Source organism: Labrus bergylta, chromosome 22, assembly GCF_963930695.1.
Source record: "Labrus bergylta chromosome 22, fLabBer1.1, whole genome shotgun sequence".
Classification (NCBI taxonomy): domain Eukaryota; kingdom Metazoa; phylum Chordata; class Actinopteri; order Labriformes; family Labridae; genus Labrus; species Labrus bergylta.
In genome coordinates, this window is record NC_089216.1 from 11,648,579 (window position 1) to 11,662,435 (window position 13,857).

At 39.5% G+C, this 13,857-nt stretch overlaps 1 protein-coding gene across 1 annotated transcript; it reads left to right on the forward strand.

The window, feature by feature from the left end:
- Positions 1 to 1,580: 1,580 nt before the first annotated feature.
- Positions 1,581 to 6,877, forward strand: LOC136177513 (GATA zinc finger domain-containing protein 7-like). The gene is made up of 4 exons (XM_065950936.1): positions 1,581 to 1,619; positions 3,457 to 3,515; positions 3,702 to 6,688; positions 6,813 to 6,877. Exons 1-3 carry the CDS (start codon positions 1,581 to 1,583, stop codon positions 6,580 to 6,582), a joined length of 2,979 nt encoding a protein of 992 aa, XP_065807008.1. The 3' UTR covers positions 6,583 to 6,688; positions 6,813 to 6,877.
- Positions 6,878 to 13,857: the final 6,980 nt, after the last annotated feature.

Consider the following 13,857-nt stretch of genomic DNA (forward strand, 5'->3'; position numbering starts at 1 on the left):
AACGAACAAACTAAAGATCATAAACATAAACCGAACTAAGATTATGAAGATACAATGTACATTTGTCGCCAGAAAGGTTATCAAAACGACATTTAAGCCTCAAACTATCTTAAAATATTGCATTTTCCTCCGAAAATAGAAGGGATGTCCGCCATGTTTTTCTTTTCGCCAGGGGAAAACTGGGCAGTCACGTGACCTGAGGTATGCTTATATAAAAGAATAGGCAAAAGGAAACGTAGACATGTCACAATTTTAGAGCCCTTATTGTGAAACTACTACGTTTTGCGCTGTGAAACAACGTAGGTATTATACATTTTGACATGAGACTGGGTTGATTATATACACTAATGAGATATGTTGTTCGTCGATATCCCCAATTAAAACAAATACTTCCCTTCTTTATCTCTGATGCAAAATAGGAGATGATTAACTAATAGATGATTTTGACTAAGAACTGCCACTCCTTTTTTAGCTGATGTGTGGATGGATGAAAAATACTTGCACAGAGGCATTTTTTTCAAATTTTGCGTATTCTACTATGCTTAAATGTGGTTTTTGCAAGAAAAAGTACATGAATCTTCCCTCTTTCTTAAGTTTTTGACGTAGCCGCTCCCCTTTTTATTGGAGACCAGTTTTCCTTGTGTACACACATCCAAAGGCTTAAATAAAATTTGCCCCTTTGTTTGAAATGTTCAGTACAAAGCTGCCTTGCCTTGCCATTCCTGTTGTTAAAAAAAGACTGCTCCTTCAGCATATTCACTTGAACTTATCAGTACAATTCATTGAGTAGTATGTTCTTGAAGCATCTATAAATAAATGAAGCTCAAGTTTTCTTGGAATCTGATCAAGACCTTAACTTCAGACAAGAACAGGTCTGATGACGTCTGTGCCCTGAGGCTGTCTTAAAGATCAACAGTCACCCAGTCAAAGGTATGGTATGTAGGCCAAACCCTTCTTAAACATTCAATCATTGTTGGATAAACATGTCCCATTATTAGAGTAAGCAAAAACAATCAAAAGGCCTTCCGAGAAAAAAGAAAAAGAGAAACAACCAGTGGTTGAAATAACAGGCAATTAAAGTACTACGGAATACAGCTCTTAAATACACATTAAGAACACAAAGAATCACAACACTCTTTTTCTGTTTACTCAATGACATTCAAGCTATAAATCAGTTTGATCTCCTCTTCCTGAAAAAGGCCTGAGTACCAGGTAGGTTAAAGCTGTGCTCCCGGCAGCACAAGCACTGACTCCATGGTCATAGTATTTTAGTTCCTAGGACACTGTTTAGAGGAACCTATTTAACTCTTGCTTTAGAGTAGGAACTCTCCCAGCACAAGAAGGACTTTGAGTAATGTAAGTGCATTGTGATTTGTCCATATGACAGTTTACATTGATTAGTCGAATACAGGAGCAAATTTTTAACTGACATTTTTAAATCTCACTGTAAACAAATAACAGACGGTAAAAGCTTTTAAAATAATTTTATGACCCAAAACAACATCCTTCATATTTGTAGTTGGGTGAGGCATGTCGGTCTAGCCCCTCTAGTCACTTTAAGGTTCACATCAGCAATCACCATGGTGTTGCAGATGCAGACAGCAAAAAACGTCTCCATGGTGTGTAGTTCTTAGGGAACTCTCGAGTGAATACTTCCTCTTCGCAAAGTCCTCAGAACTGCTTGGTGACAATTATATTGTATTTAAATACTAGATGATTAATTTACAGCAACTTTACTAATAATCAACCTGTTGGTCAACTAAGGTTGTCATAAAACCATAATAATTTTAAAGCAAGGGCAATAGTTCTTTATTGGGTACTTTCCCCTTGGAATTTATTACTGAAATGTATCAAAAGGATCTTTTAAATTCTTACATTTAACTTGATAACCCCTATAGAAACACTGTTTAATAATACATGATTTCATTTTCCATATCAGAAAGACTTAAGAGAAACTTTGTTAAATATCCATTAGAATTTATCCATCATAGATGTCATGGTATCATGCTTACACAAAATTCTGACATAATGAAACTGAGATGCTTTTCATTTGATGTGTCCATAAATACATTGTTTTTCTTTTTCCTTTTCTGATATGTGTTATGCATTTCTAGATTTATCCTGACAACTCAAATAACTATATGATAAGTGCTCAATTTGTTTAAACAGCTGGCTTTTACTTTATAACATAAAAATATATATTTATCCTGCATTTCTCCCTGCTTAATAATTGTCTCAATAGGTGCTTAATTTATTTGTTACTTGCTGTCACACTTAAGGAACTTCCTTAAACATTTCACAAGGAACTTTTCTCAGAGAACAAAGGAGGGAGTATGCTGTGGTACTGAGCCAATAAAATGACAGACTGACAGTTTACCCTCAACGTCCTGTAATTTGGGTTTTGTCACTTAGGACCTGCAACATTATTTTATAATGAATCATGTCTGAGTGACGTCATCAGCTTCTACTCCGTTCCAATATATAAAGCCCTTTCTTGGTCTAAAAAGTCAGACAAAGTTATACTATTTACAATAACACAACTGTCAACTTGGCTGACAATCACCAGAGATAAACCTAGAGCTGATAGATACTGGTTATTTGAAACATTTTATTGAAAATCATTTGAGCTTTCAGCTAAGGTGAGTACATTTTAATGGTCTTATGTTAACTTATTTTTTGATTATACATTGTGTCTATCATAATATAAATCACTTAATGCAGATGATTGTTTGAGAGCATTTGCAGAATGAGTGTTAAGGGTGGCTCAAGGGCCATTCAACTCTCAACTCTAAAGTGCATCTGTCTGTTCAAATAGCGTGCATATTGACAAGTAGGCTACCTCAGCTTAATCCTCTAATGAAGAAATTAAAAGGAAAGAGCAAGAGGAATTTTGGACAAATATCAGAAGAAATTGTTGATTGGAAGAGGAAAATGGTGTATCCATTTTTCAAGGGGAAATGAGCCTCTTGTTAAAAATGAAAGGCTTTTCCAAAGAGTTGGAGATGTACAATTTATTTGTTGGAAATCTTCAACCATTTTGAATAATTCTTAACATTGACTTTTTTCCATATTTTATCAACTTTAGTGCAATTTTGCAGAAACATGTACGAACCTCATTATAAATGTTTTGCAATATATCGAACATAAAATGTTTTTGAAAGGAATAAGTTGTAACAATGTTTTAAAGTTAAACTCTGTATGCCTTATAATAGAGCTAATTATAAATAGAGCAAATACTGTACCATAATAATCAAAGGACAAAAAATAATTTAAAAAAAATGTGCTGTTTTCATTCCGTTTTTTCTATTTATTATTCTTAATGGATTATATCATCAATGAGATACAAACATTAATTTATAAGAGAGAAAAACATATATTAGGATGTAACTGTTTTTCTGAAAGATGTAAAAAAAAAAAATCCAATGCCTCTAAGTCTCATAAATGTTTTTTTTACAGACTCAAGAAAACAAAGATGAAGTTGGGACTGACCCTATCAATTTCCTTGATTCTGATAGGTAAGTTAAGTGATACTGTCAGGATTCAAGGGTGTTCTTTTCTCCTGAAAAGACACAATTTAAATTTATGAAACAAATATATCATAACATTTTCTGACATTATCTCAGCCTCATGTTCAAGGCAAGTACAATAATGAAAAGCCTGTCTAATATTAAATCCATTTTGTGGAATCCAAATTTCCACAGCAATAACAACCACAGCAGCTCAGTCAACAGCCACAACTGCAGCAACCACCAATGCAGCTCCTACAACTGCAGCAACCACCACTGCAGCACCCACCACTGCAGCACCCACAACTGCAGCACCCACCACTGCAGCACCTACCACCGCAGCCCCAACAACTGCAGCCCCAACAACTGCAGCACCTACCACAGCAGCACCTACAACTGCAGCGCCTACCACTGCAGTCCCCACAACTGCAGCACCCACCACTGCAGCACCCACCACTGCAGCTCCTACAACTACAACACCTACCACTGCAGCAGCTACCACTGCAGCCCCCACAACTGCAGCACCCACACCTGTAGCTCCCACAACTGCAGCACCTACCACTGCAGCAGCTACCACTGTAGCCCTCACAACTGCAGCACCTACCACAGTAGCAGCTACCACTGCAGCGCCTACCACTGGAGCACCGACAACTGCAGGTCCTACCACCGCAGCCCCAACAACTGCAGCACCTACCACATCAGCCCCAACAACTGCAGCACCTACCACTGCAGCACCTACAACTGCAGCTCCTACAACTGCAGCAACTACCACAGCAGCCCCAACAACTGCAGCACCTACCACAGCAGCACCTACAACTGCAGCACCTACCACAGCAACCCCAACAACTGCAGCACCTACCACAGCAGCACCTACAACTGCAGCACCTACCACTGCAGCTCTTACAACTGCAGCACCTACCACAGCAACCCCAACAACTGCAGCACCTACCACAGCAGCACCTACAACTGCAGCACCTACCACTGCAGCACCCACCACTGCAGCAACCACCACTGCAGCTCCCACAACTGCAGCACCTACCACTGCAGCTCCTACAACTACAACACCTACCACTGCAGCAGCTACCACTGCAGCCCCCACAACTGCAGCACCCACACCTGTAGCTCCCACAACTGCAGCACCTACCACTGCAGCAGCTACCACTGTAGCCCTCACAACTGCAGCACCTACCACAGTAGCAGCTACCACTGCAGCGCCTACCACTGGAGCACCGACAACTGCAGGTCCTACCACCGCAGCCCCAACAACTGCAGCACCTACCACAGCAGCCCCAACAACTGCAGCACCTACCACAGCAGCACCTACAACTGCAGCACCTACCACTGCAGCACCCACCACTGCAGCAACCACCACTGCAGCTCCCACAACTGCAGCACCTACCACTGCAGCAGTTACCACTGTAGCCCTCACAACTGCAGCAGCTACCACTGCAGCACCTACCACTGCAGCACCGACAACTGCAGCTCCTACAACTGCAGCACCTACCACAGCAACCCCAACAACTGCAGCACCTACCACAGCAGCACCTACAACTGCAGCACCTACCACTGCAGCTCCTACAACTGCAGCACCTACCACAGCAACCCCAACAACTGCAGCACCTACCACAGCAGCACCTACAACTGCAGCACCTACCACTGCAGCACCCACCACTGCAGCAACCACCACTGCAGCTCCCACAACTGCAGCAGCTACCACTGCAGCAGCTACCACTGTAGCCCTCACAACTGCAGCACCTACCACTGCAGTGCCTACCACTGCAGCAGCTACCACTGTAGCCCTCACAACTGCAGCACCTACCACTGCAGCAACTACCACTGTAGCCCTCACAACTGCAGCACCCACCACTGCAGCAGCCACACCTGTAGCAACTACCACTGTAGCCCTCACAACTACAGCACCTACCACTGCAGCAACTACCACTGTAGCCCTCACAACTGCAGCACCCACCACTGCAGCAGCTACCACTGTAGCAACTACCACTGTAGCCCTCACAACTGCAGCACCTACCACTGCAGCAACTACCACTGTAGCCCTCACAACTGCAGCACCCACCACTGCAGCAGCTACCACTGTAGCAACTACCACTGTAGCCCTCACAACTGCAGCACCTACCACTGCAGCAACTACCACTGTAGCCCTCACAACTGCAGCACCCACCACTGCAGCACCTACCACTGCAGTGCCTACCACTGCAGCACCCACCACTGCAGCTCCCACAACTGCAGCACCTACCACTGCAGCAACTACCACTGTAGCCCTCACAACTGCAGCACCCACCACTGCAGCAGCTACCACTGTAGCCCTCACAACTGCAGCACCTACTACTGCAGCAGCTACCACTGCAGCCCCCACAACTGCAGCACCCACCACAGCAGGACCCACCACTGTAGCTCTCACAACTGCAGCACCTACCACTGCAGCAGCTACCACTGTAGCCCTCACAACTGCTGCGCCTACAACTGCAGCTCCTTCAACTGCAGCACCTGGAGCACCTATCACTGCAGCACCTACCAATGGAGCACCTACAACTGCAGCACCTGCCTCTGGAGCACCTGCAACTGGAGCACCTACCACTGCAGCACCTACCAATGGAGCACCTGGAGCACCTACAACTGCAGCACCTGCCTCTGGAGCACCTGCAACTGGAGCACCTGCCTCTGGAGCACCTGCAACTGGAGCACCTTCCACTGCAGCACCTATCACTGCAGCACCTACCAATGGAGCACCTACAACTGCAGCTCCTTCAACTGCAGCACCTGGAGCACCTATCACTGCAGCACCTACCAATGGAGCACCTACAACTGCAGCACCTGCCTCTGGAGCACCTGCAACTGGAGCACCTGCCTCTCTAGCACCTGCAACTGGAGCACCTGCAACTGCAGCACCTACCAATGGAGCACCTGCAACTGGAGCACCTACCACTGCAGCACCTACCAATGGAGCACCTACAACTGCAGCACCTGCCTCTGGAGCACCTGCAACTGGAGCACCTGCCTCTGGAGCACCTGCAACTGGAGCACCTACCACTGCAGCACCCATCACTGCATCAATTAATTTTGTACTTGTGACTTTCAGATCTGTTCTTGACACCTTTACAAATGATTTGCTGGATTCATCATCCCAGGCTTTTCAGAGTCGATCTTCACTGATTAGGAGACAGGTACGACTCAGGCATCACAATCAATATCTATTGTACTCAGTAAAACTAAGATGTCCCCTAATACTGAATTTATCCAACACAATTGGTTTTCTAAGGCAATATATGATTGTTTTTTTTTCTCCAGCTTGAACCTCAGTATCGAAATGCATTCCCATCCACATTCAGGTCTTTTAGAGTGCTAGCTTTCAGGTACTGTCTAGAATGACCAAGTTGCAATTTAAGAGTATATGCTTGATCCTGTATGTCAAATTATATTATTTTCCTCTCTCTCTACAGAAATGGGTCAATCATCACTGATCTGAGCCTTGGATTTAATAGCACATCTGTTCCTAATGCCAATCAGATTACGGCAGTTTTAATCTCAGCATCTTCAAATGTCAGTGGCTTTGACATCGAAGCAAACTCTGTCACAGTTGATGGCCAATGTAAGCAATACTCAGATCCTTGATATCAAAAATATATATTAATATGGACATTGTTTATTCAGCTAATTTTTTTTTGTTTCATTTTCTTCTAATTTACAGCTTCAGGTGGAATAAGTCACAAGGTCAGTCTCATCACTGCATTCTGCCTGCTACTGTTGTCGTGGCTACTGTCAAACCAGCAATAGCATCAGCACTTATTTTCATTTGGATTTCAATGAGAAAATGACTGCCATTACTGGTATGAAAACAAATTTTGGTGTTGTTATGTCCAACATCATCATTATTGTACATTTTGCTTCAGATGATTTTAGTTTGAAATTAAACTTGCACAATCACTTTTATTATAGTGAATTGGGTATGTCTTTTGAATCTGAAAATGTATCTGTCAGGGATTGTCTAAGATCCAAGGCCAGAAAGAATGAGCTAGTCTACTTTAAACATCTGGTCTACTAAATCACTAGAATTACAAGCAAAACAATACAACAATGTCTATCAAGCTCTGGGAATATCAGAAAATGGTGCCATATGATACATGCTTCTGCCCAATTTTTTAAAAAGCTGTCTTGTTTCACTGAGAACTGTTCTTGGGCAATATTTATCTTAATAACTTATTCTATTGTTGTCTTCTTTATTTGTGTTTGAAAAACAAGCGTAAGCACCCCATACTGATACAGAAAACTGTTAAAAGTAATCAAACACATTCATAGCATTATTTTGAAACATGATGATTGTGAAATTGTTATTCATTCATACTATTTATTTTAAACGAGATCCTGTGAAGTTATTTAAAATCAAAATCAGGTCTTTTTGAAATGTATGATGTATGTACCAAAATGCCAACAGAAGAGAATATTGTTAAGAAATCAAGCATCTTACGTTAGATGAAGGAACATGTGCATCTTATAAAGAGTTATCTCCCAACCTTATCAATAAATTAAGTTTAATCATGGGTGATTGAAAACTTGATACACTGCACATGTCAACACAATGCACTGTAAAAAATGTATTTTTTTACAAACTATTTATTAAAGCTGTATTCTGTGAGACTTGTACTTGGTATATTTTTGTAAATAAAAACTGACCACCAGAATATAAACATTTTGAAGAATCTGAAATGTTTGAGTGATTATTGTTTAATTTGGGATGGGAAAAAAGAAAAAGAAAGTGAGCTTTCAGCTCCTTTAGAGAAGTGTTTCTCCATTTTCTTTTTATTAAAACATAAGTAAAAGTAAGTGCCTTATGATGAATTCTTTTTACAGCATCATTCATCTCTGTGTAAGATAGTTACTGACTCAAATGTCCAGTATTTAATAGGGGTTTTTGTAGCATCATTCGGAAAAATGTAATATACTTTCCGTGTGTGTACGTGTATGTTTATTGCAACCCAGTCTCATGTTAAAATGTGTAATACCTACGTTGTTCCACAGCGCAAAACGTAGTAGTTTCACAATAAGGGCTCTAAAATTGTGACATGTCTACGTTTCTTTTTGCCTATTCTTTTGTATAGGCATATCTCAGGTCACGTGACTGCTCGGTTTTCCCCTGGCGAAAAAAAAACATGGCGGACATCCCTTCTATTTAAGGTGGAAAATGCAATATTTTAAGATAGTTTGAGGCTTAAGTGTCATTTTGATAACCTCTCTGGCGACAAATGTACATTGTATCTTCATAATCTTCGTTCGGTTTATGTTTATGATCTTTAGTTTGTTCGTTTCGTATCCTTGATACATAAAGACAATACTATACAGTTCATGTGTGATTTATATGATTTTATTTAAAAAAATAATCCTGACAGACTAATACTAACTTTTAAAAAAGGTTTGATTTGACCACTTTTTTACAACATATATAGTCTAGATTATTTTACAAAACCCATTCGGCTTTAGTAAATATTTGATACAGTGGGTAGATATACATTTTTTACAACTCTAATTATGTTCCCTCTGTGCATAACGCCAGACATAACTACCAAAATTCCCGTTTCTAGAATAACAGTCAAAATATCCAAAATTAACTGATATATGTACTTTATTTTAACATAGATCATATATGTACTATGCAATTAATACTTTGGCCACACGAGATCCGTGACATATTCAGTGAATATATCTTTTGTAAGCCTTTTATAATCCTAGTTACAACCTTTTTTTGGAAACGGAAAAGACTACAATTATGGCGCCAGTCAGTATGAAGCTGTATGACTTGACTCTGAGGAATTGTAGTCTTTTAGACAAATCTCAGTGTTTCCCTTACCTAAGAAGTAATATAGATTTAATTGAGGGTACACAGGGGAGTTTAATTGGATGGTTAACACATTGATGTTATCAGATATTTAAAAAATAATTGATACATTTGTTAAAATGTATTTTAACCATATATAGCAGCTCCCCCTGTTGTTTTGGTGAGCTGACTACCCTCACATGGTACTTTGTTCCAAGACCTCTGTAAAACAGTTATTCCCATGTCTGTAGCCCCTTTTGTTGCTGAGGTATAAGCCTTCAAACATGCCCTTGGGTCAAGGTTCAAAGTGCATTATTTCAAAACAGGGGTCATGTTGAAACCTCATCTTCGCATATGTTACTCTCCAGGATGAGACCTTTCCAACGATGTATGTCGTTCAGCTCTAAGCCAAAAACTTAAATATTCAAAAAAAAAATTAATATTGTTTGTTTGTTTGTTTGTTTTGGTGTAAGTATATCATGAAATCTGGGGAACTATATGCTTGGAGGACAGCCTTAAGTGCTTGGTTTAGAATTATGGCTAAAAGTAAAAATCTCTTATGCTCTTGTCCATGTTAATTCATCCTAGTACTTTTTTTTAATCCTTCTTTCCTTATAGAAGAGTTAATCTAATTTGTCATCATTCATTGTTTTAATATTCAGTTCATTGTCTTTCATAGAGCAACATGATTGAACAGGTCAAAAGGCTTCATGTCTCTGCTAGGCCTCAAATGGTAAAATTAGCTCTTTTAAGCACCTTTAAAAGGAGTTTTTAACATCAGTCTTGTTCACAAAGCATACAGCAAATAGTGGATAATGACCCTCTGTCTTTTAGAACATTTTCACACTTTTTAACACCCTTTTTTGATGTTTTGATAAAAGTGTTTAAATTGTGAAAGGTTTGGCAAATTGAGAGTGGGGCCTTAAGTGACTTGTGGGCTCACAAAATCTCTTAGAAGAGACCTAGGAAGTTGATTTTTGTTTTGGTGACAGTTCCCAATCTCACGAACAACAGGTGAAAATTTGGTGGTCAAACATATAGGTCAAACATAGGTGTATGATTTAAAATTTGAGTCTACGAAGAGGAAGGAGAGGGGGGCTGGGGGCTCTCGGCCTTTAAACCGACAGTGGGCGTGACTGCGTGATTGTGCATGTCAGCAGTACACTGGCAGACCATAGCATTATAGGCTTTTTGAATGGGTTTTTGCTTAGATTCCTGGAATGGGATCTTTGGTTAACACAGATTTAAGATGTGTTTTTACAACCAACCTTAAAAAACATCACTAAATACCCCCTGAAAGATCTAATAAAGAGGTCGCTCACAAGTGATGATTATCAATACGCCATTATTTGATGTCAGTGTCATGCAACCATTTGTCGTTCTTATCACCGGCCGTTTACTTTATTGATTGCATTTTCTGGTATTAATCTAATCCGTCAGGATTATTTTGTTAAATAAAATTATGAAATCATATAAATCACACATGAACTGTACAGTATTGTCTTTATGTATTGTTACATGTTATAGTTTATAATGTTGCTAATATGCATCGATCTGTTCCAATCGTTTTATTATATTTGGTTGTAATGAAAGACATCCTTAAAAATGTAACAGAAATCATTATTTATTGCATAGGAGCTTAGTTTGATGTCTAAGGTCTGATGTAACCAAGGGGCAACCTCCGGTCTCGAAAAATGAAGCCTATGCGGAAGTACAAAAAACTGCAGTTCGTTGAGTGTCCGCTTGAGGCTGGCTGCAGAAGCGCCGGAAGTGCCATAAGCCCACAGCCAAAAAAGCCCGTTTTTACCACAGGAATCAACATGTTTACAGCCTGGTTCAAAAAACGAGATATATCTGAGAAGTTGACGGCCCCTTCTCCTCACACTGTGGGGGGGGGGTGATTTTTGTTATAACTCATCGGATTTTATTCTATTAAGGAAAACGGCTATGCCCATATTAGGGATGTGGCAGATCTGATTGACAGCTCTGCGCGCTGCATCTGTCTGTCAGGTCAGAAGGTCAGGAGGTCAGGAGGCTAACAGCTTGATCCGTCTGATTTCTCCTCTTTCTTACTTCGTTTGGAGAGTTTGTTTAACACATATCTGACAACATACATGGCTTGCTGTGCGGTTAACAGACCATCCAACAAGTTGATGCTTCAGTTTTCTTCGGTAAGTGATATAGTAGTGTTATATTTACTGCTTACTAATGTGTCGGTATTTATATTTACGGACCTAGCTTGTTTAGCGTTAGCTTGTAAACCAGTCGGCTAACTGTGTAGCTCATTATTTACATTATTTACGGTCAATGGTTTAGAAATGTTTGTTGTTAAGATGTTGAAAATGAGTTTGTGTGATGTTAGAAGCTAAAGGTTCACCTCGGTGGTTATCTGACGTTATGATGAATGTTATACTCCACCTAAATGTGGACATTAAAAAACAAACTTTGTGTAGTAATTATCCGTCAGTAACATAAACTGAACTGAACCTAATGTGCTGTGTAGGTTATAGAGGAGGACATTAATGTTACATGGTTGATGTAGTGTCTTAAGATTTGAGCAAACTGTTAACAAATTTAAAAAAATGCACTTTGTAAGAGCATCTGTAACCATTAAGAACTATATTAATAACCATATTAATTTTCACTGAACTCATACACAGAATATAGCAGTAGAAATATAAATAACATATTAAATATGTATGAAAATAAGATATAAAGCACATAGATATAAAGTATAAGAAATAGTTTGAAGAATACAGCCATGTACTGAGCTTATGTTAATAATAAATGAGTTACTGTATGTTCTGTACTAAAGCACAGAGAGTTGGGACCTGTTAATGATTTAAATAATTCAGGTTATATTTGTTTCATGTTAAGATGAAGTACTATCCACAATAAACTGCTTAATTTTTCCTCACAAAATCTGAGACAATTTGATGTGGAATATCATTGTGTGAGTGAGAGAGCTGAAAATAGCATGATTACAATAAGGTTTATCTTCTTAACTTTGAATAGATGTTGATTACCTGAATACTGTACCTTTGTTGTCTGGGTAGTACACTGTTGAATTTATAAATGTGCTCTTACACACAGATGAATACAGAAAAATAGATGAGAACAAAAAAAAATGATTTAATGAATAACTGATATTTTCTCTCTTTCTTTGTCATCCTGAAGACCTCTCACTAAAAGTCCATGTTCTCCTGGATCCATGTCACATGCTCAAGCTTCTTCTGAATGACATTTCAACAGTCGAAGTTCTGGTGAGAGAAGATGGCCAGCAGATAAGACAGCAGTACATCAAGGAGCTCCACAGGCTTCAGGAGGAGGAGGAGGGTTTGCACCTTGGAAGACTGTATTCATGCTGTTCAAATAAAACTAGATCTCCTCCAAACAACTTGCAATCAAACTATTTTCTTCCCATTTTAAAACCATTTGTCCAGTTCAGTTTAGATGGGAGAAGTTGATATTATGTGATATTGATCAGGGAAGACTACATTTCTAAATCATTTTTAACTGTTTTTTTATTCACAAGTTATTGATCTTATTTACTTTCAGTGTATCTTGATTTAAGAATGGGGCTTTGTATAAGGTCATCATTTTGCAATGACTCTGTTCCATCCCACTTTCAGAAATGAACTGCATTAGTATTTATCAAAAGAATAAGAAGTTGTGTAAAAGTAGACTTCCTTCCCTAAGCTATTGAGTTGAGCATTAATGCACATTTTAGTCTTGTCATTTCAAATCTGAAATGTATACACATAAGTAGACATAAAGGAGTGCATTTATATAGAAACATTTATTTAATCTGAAAAACAACATTAAAAAAAGTCTGTTTTTACAGCAGAGATGAACATGTTTACAGCTTGGTACAAAACAAACAAATAAGTGTGATTAGCTCATGTCTCGATGGACACACACTGTACGGGGGGTGAATGTTTTGATGACTCATCAGTTTTGATTTGATGAAGGATAAGAGTTATTCACAATAAGGCGTGTAGCTGACCAGCTTGACAGGTGGGCGCGGTGTAACGGTTTGTCAAGAGGCTTAAAACCTGTCTCAGCTCTCAGCCTGTGGGTGACATCACTCAGGCCATCCGAGGGAGACCTCCCTCACAGCGAGCTGTTGAAGAGAAGCGACCAAAGTCCACCCCAGAAGAACCAACAAATACAGATGTTGTTGAGGCTCAGGTTTCTCTCTGGGCACCTCGACGGACAAGTCCCCAATAATCCACACTGTGTCTATAGGAGAAATACAAAGGTGTTCAATTAATGCCTCAGACAAGACAAAATGTACAGTTAACTATATGTGACAGCTCAGGGTGTTTTTTTGTTATTAGCCACATCTGCAGGAATAATATTGAACAAGGTAGCTGCAACTCCTAATAATAGATGCCAGTCTTAAACACTATTTTCTCTAATACTTAAAGTTTTTGGTGTGAAGCTGACACTGTCCACAGACTCCATGACTTCACAGGTTCTATAGAAAACAAATGTCTTATAATAAATACTAAATAATTATTT

Coding starts and splice junctions, on each gene's coding strand:
- LOC136177513 (XM_065950936.1), top strand. CDS start 1,581: ATGGTGTTGCAGATGCAGACAGCAAAAAACGTCTCCATG. Junction 1,620..3,456: donor CAGCAAAAAACGTCTCCATG/GTGTGTAGTTCT, acceptor TTTTTTTTACAG/ACTCAAGAAAACAAAGATGA. Junction 3,516..3,701: donor AATTTCCTTGATTCTGATAG/GTAAGTTAAGTG, acceptor AAATTTCCACAG/CAATAACAACCACAGCAGCT.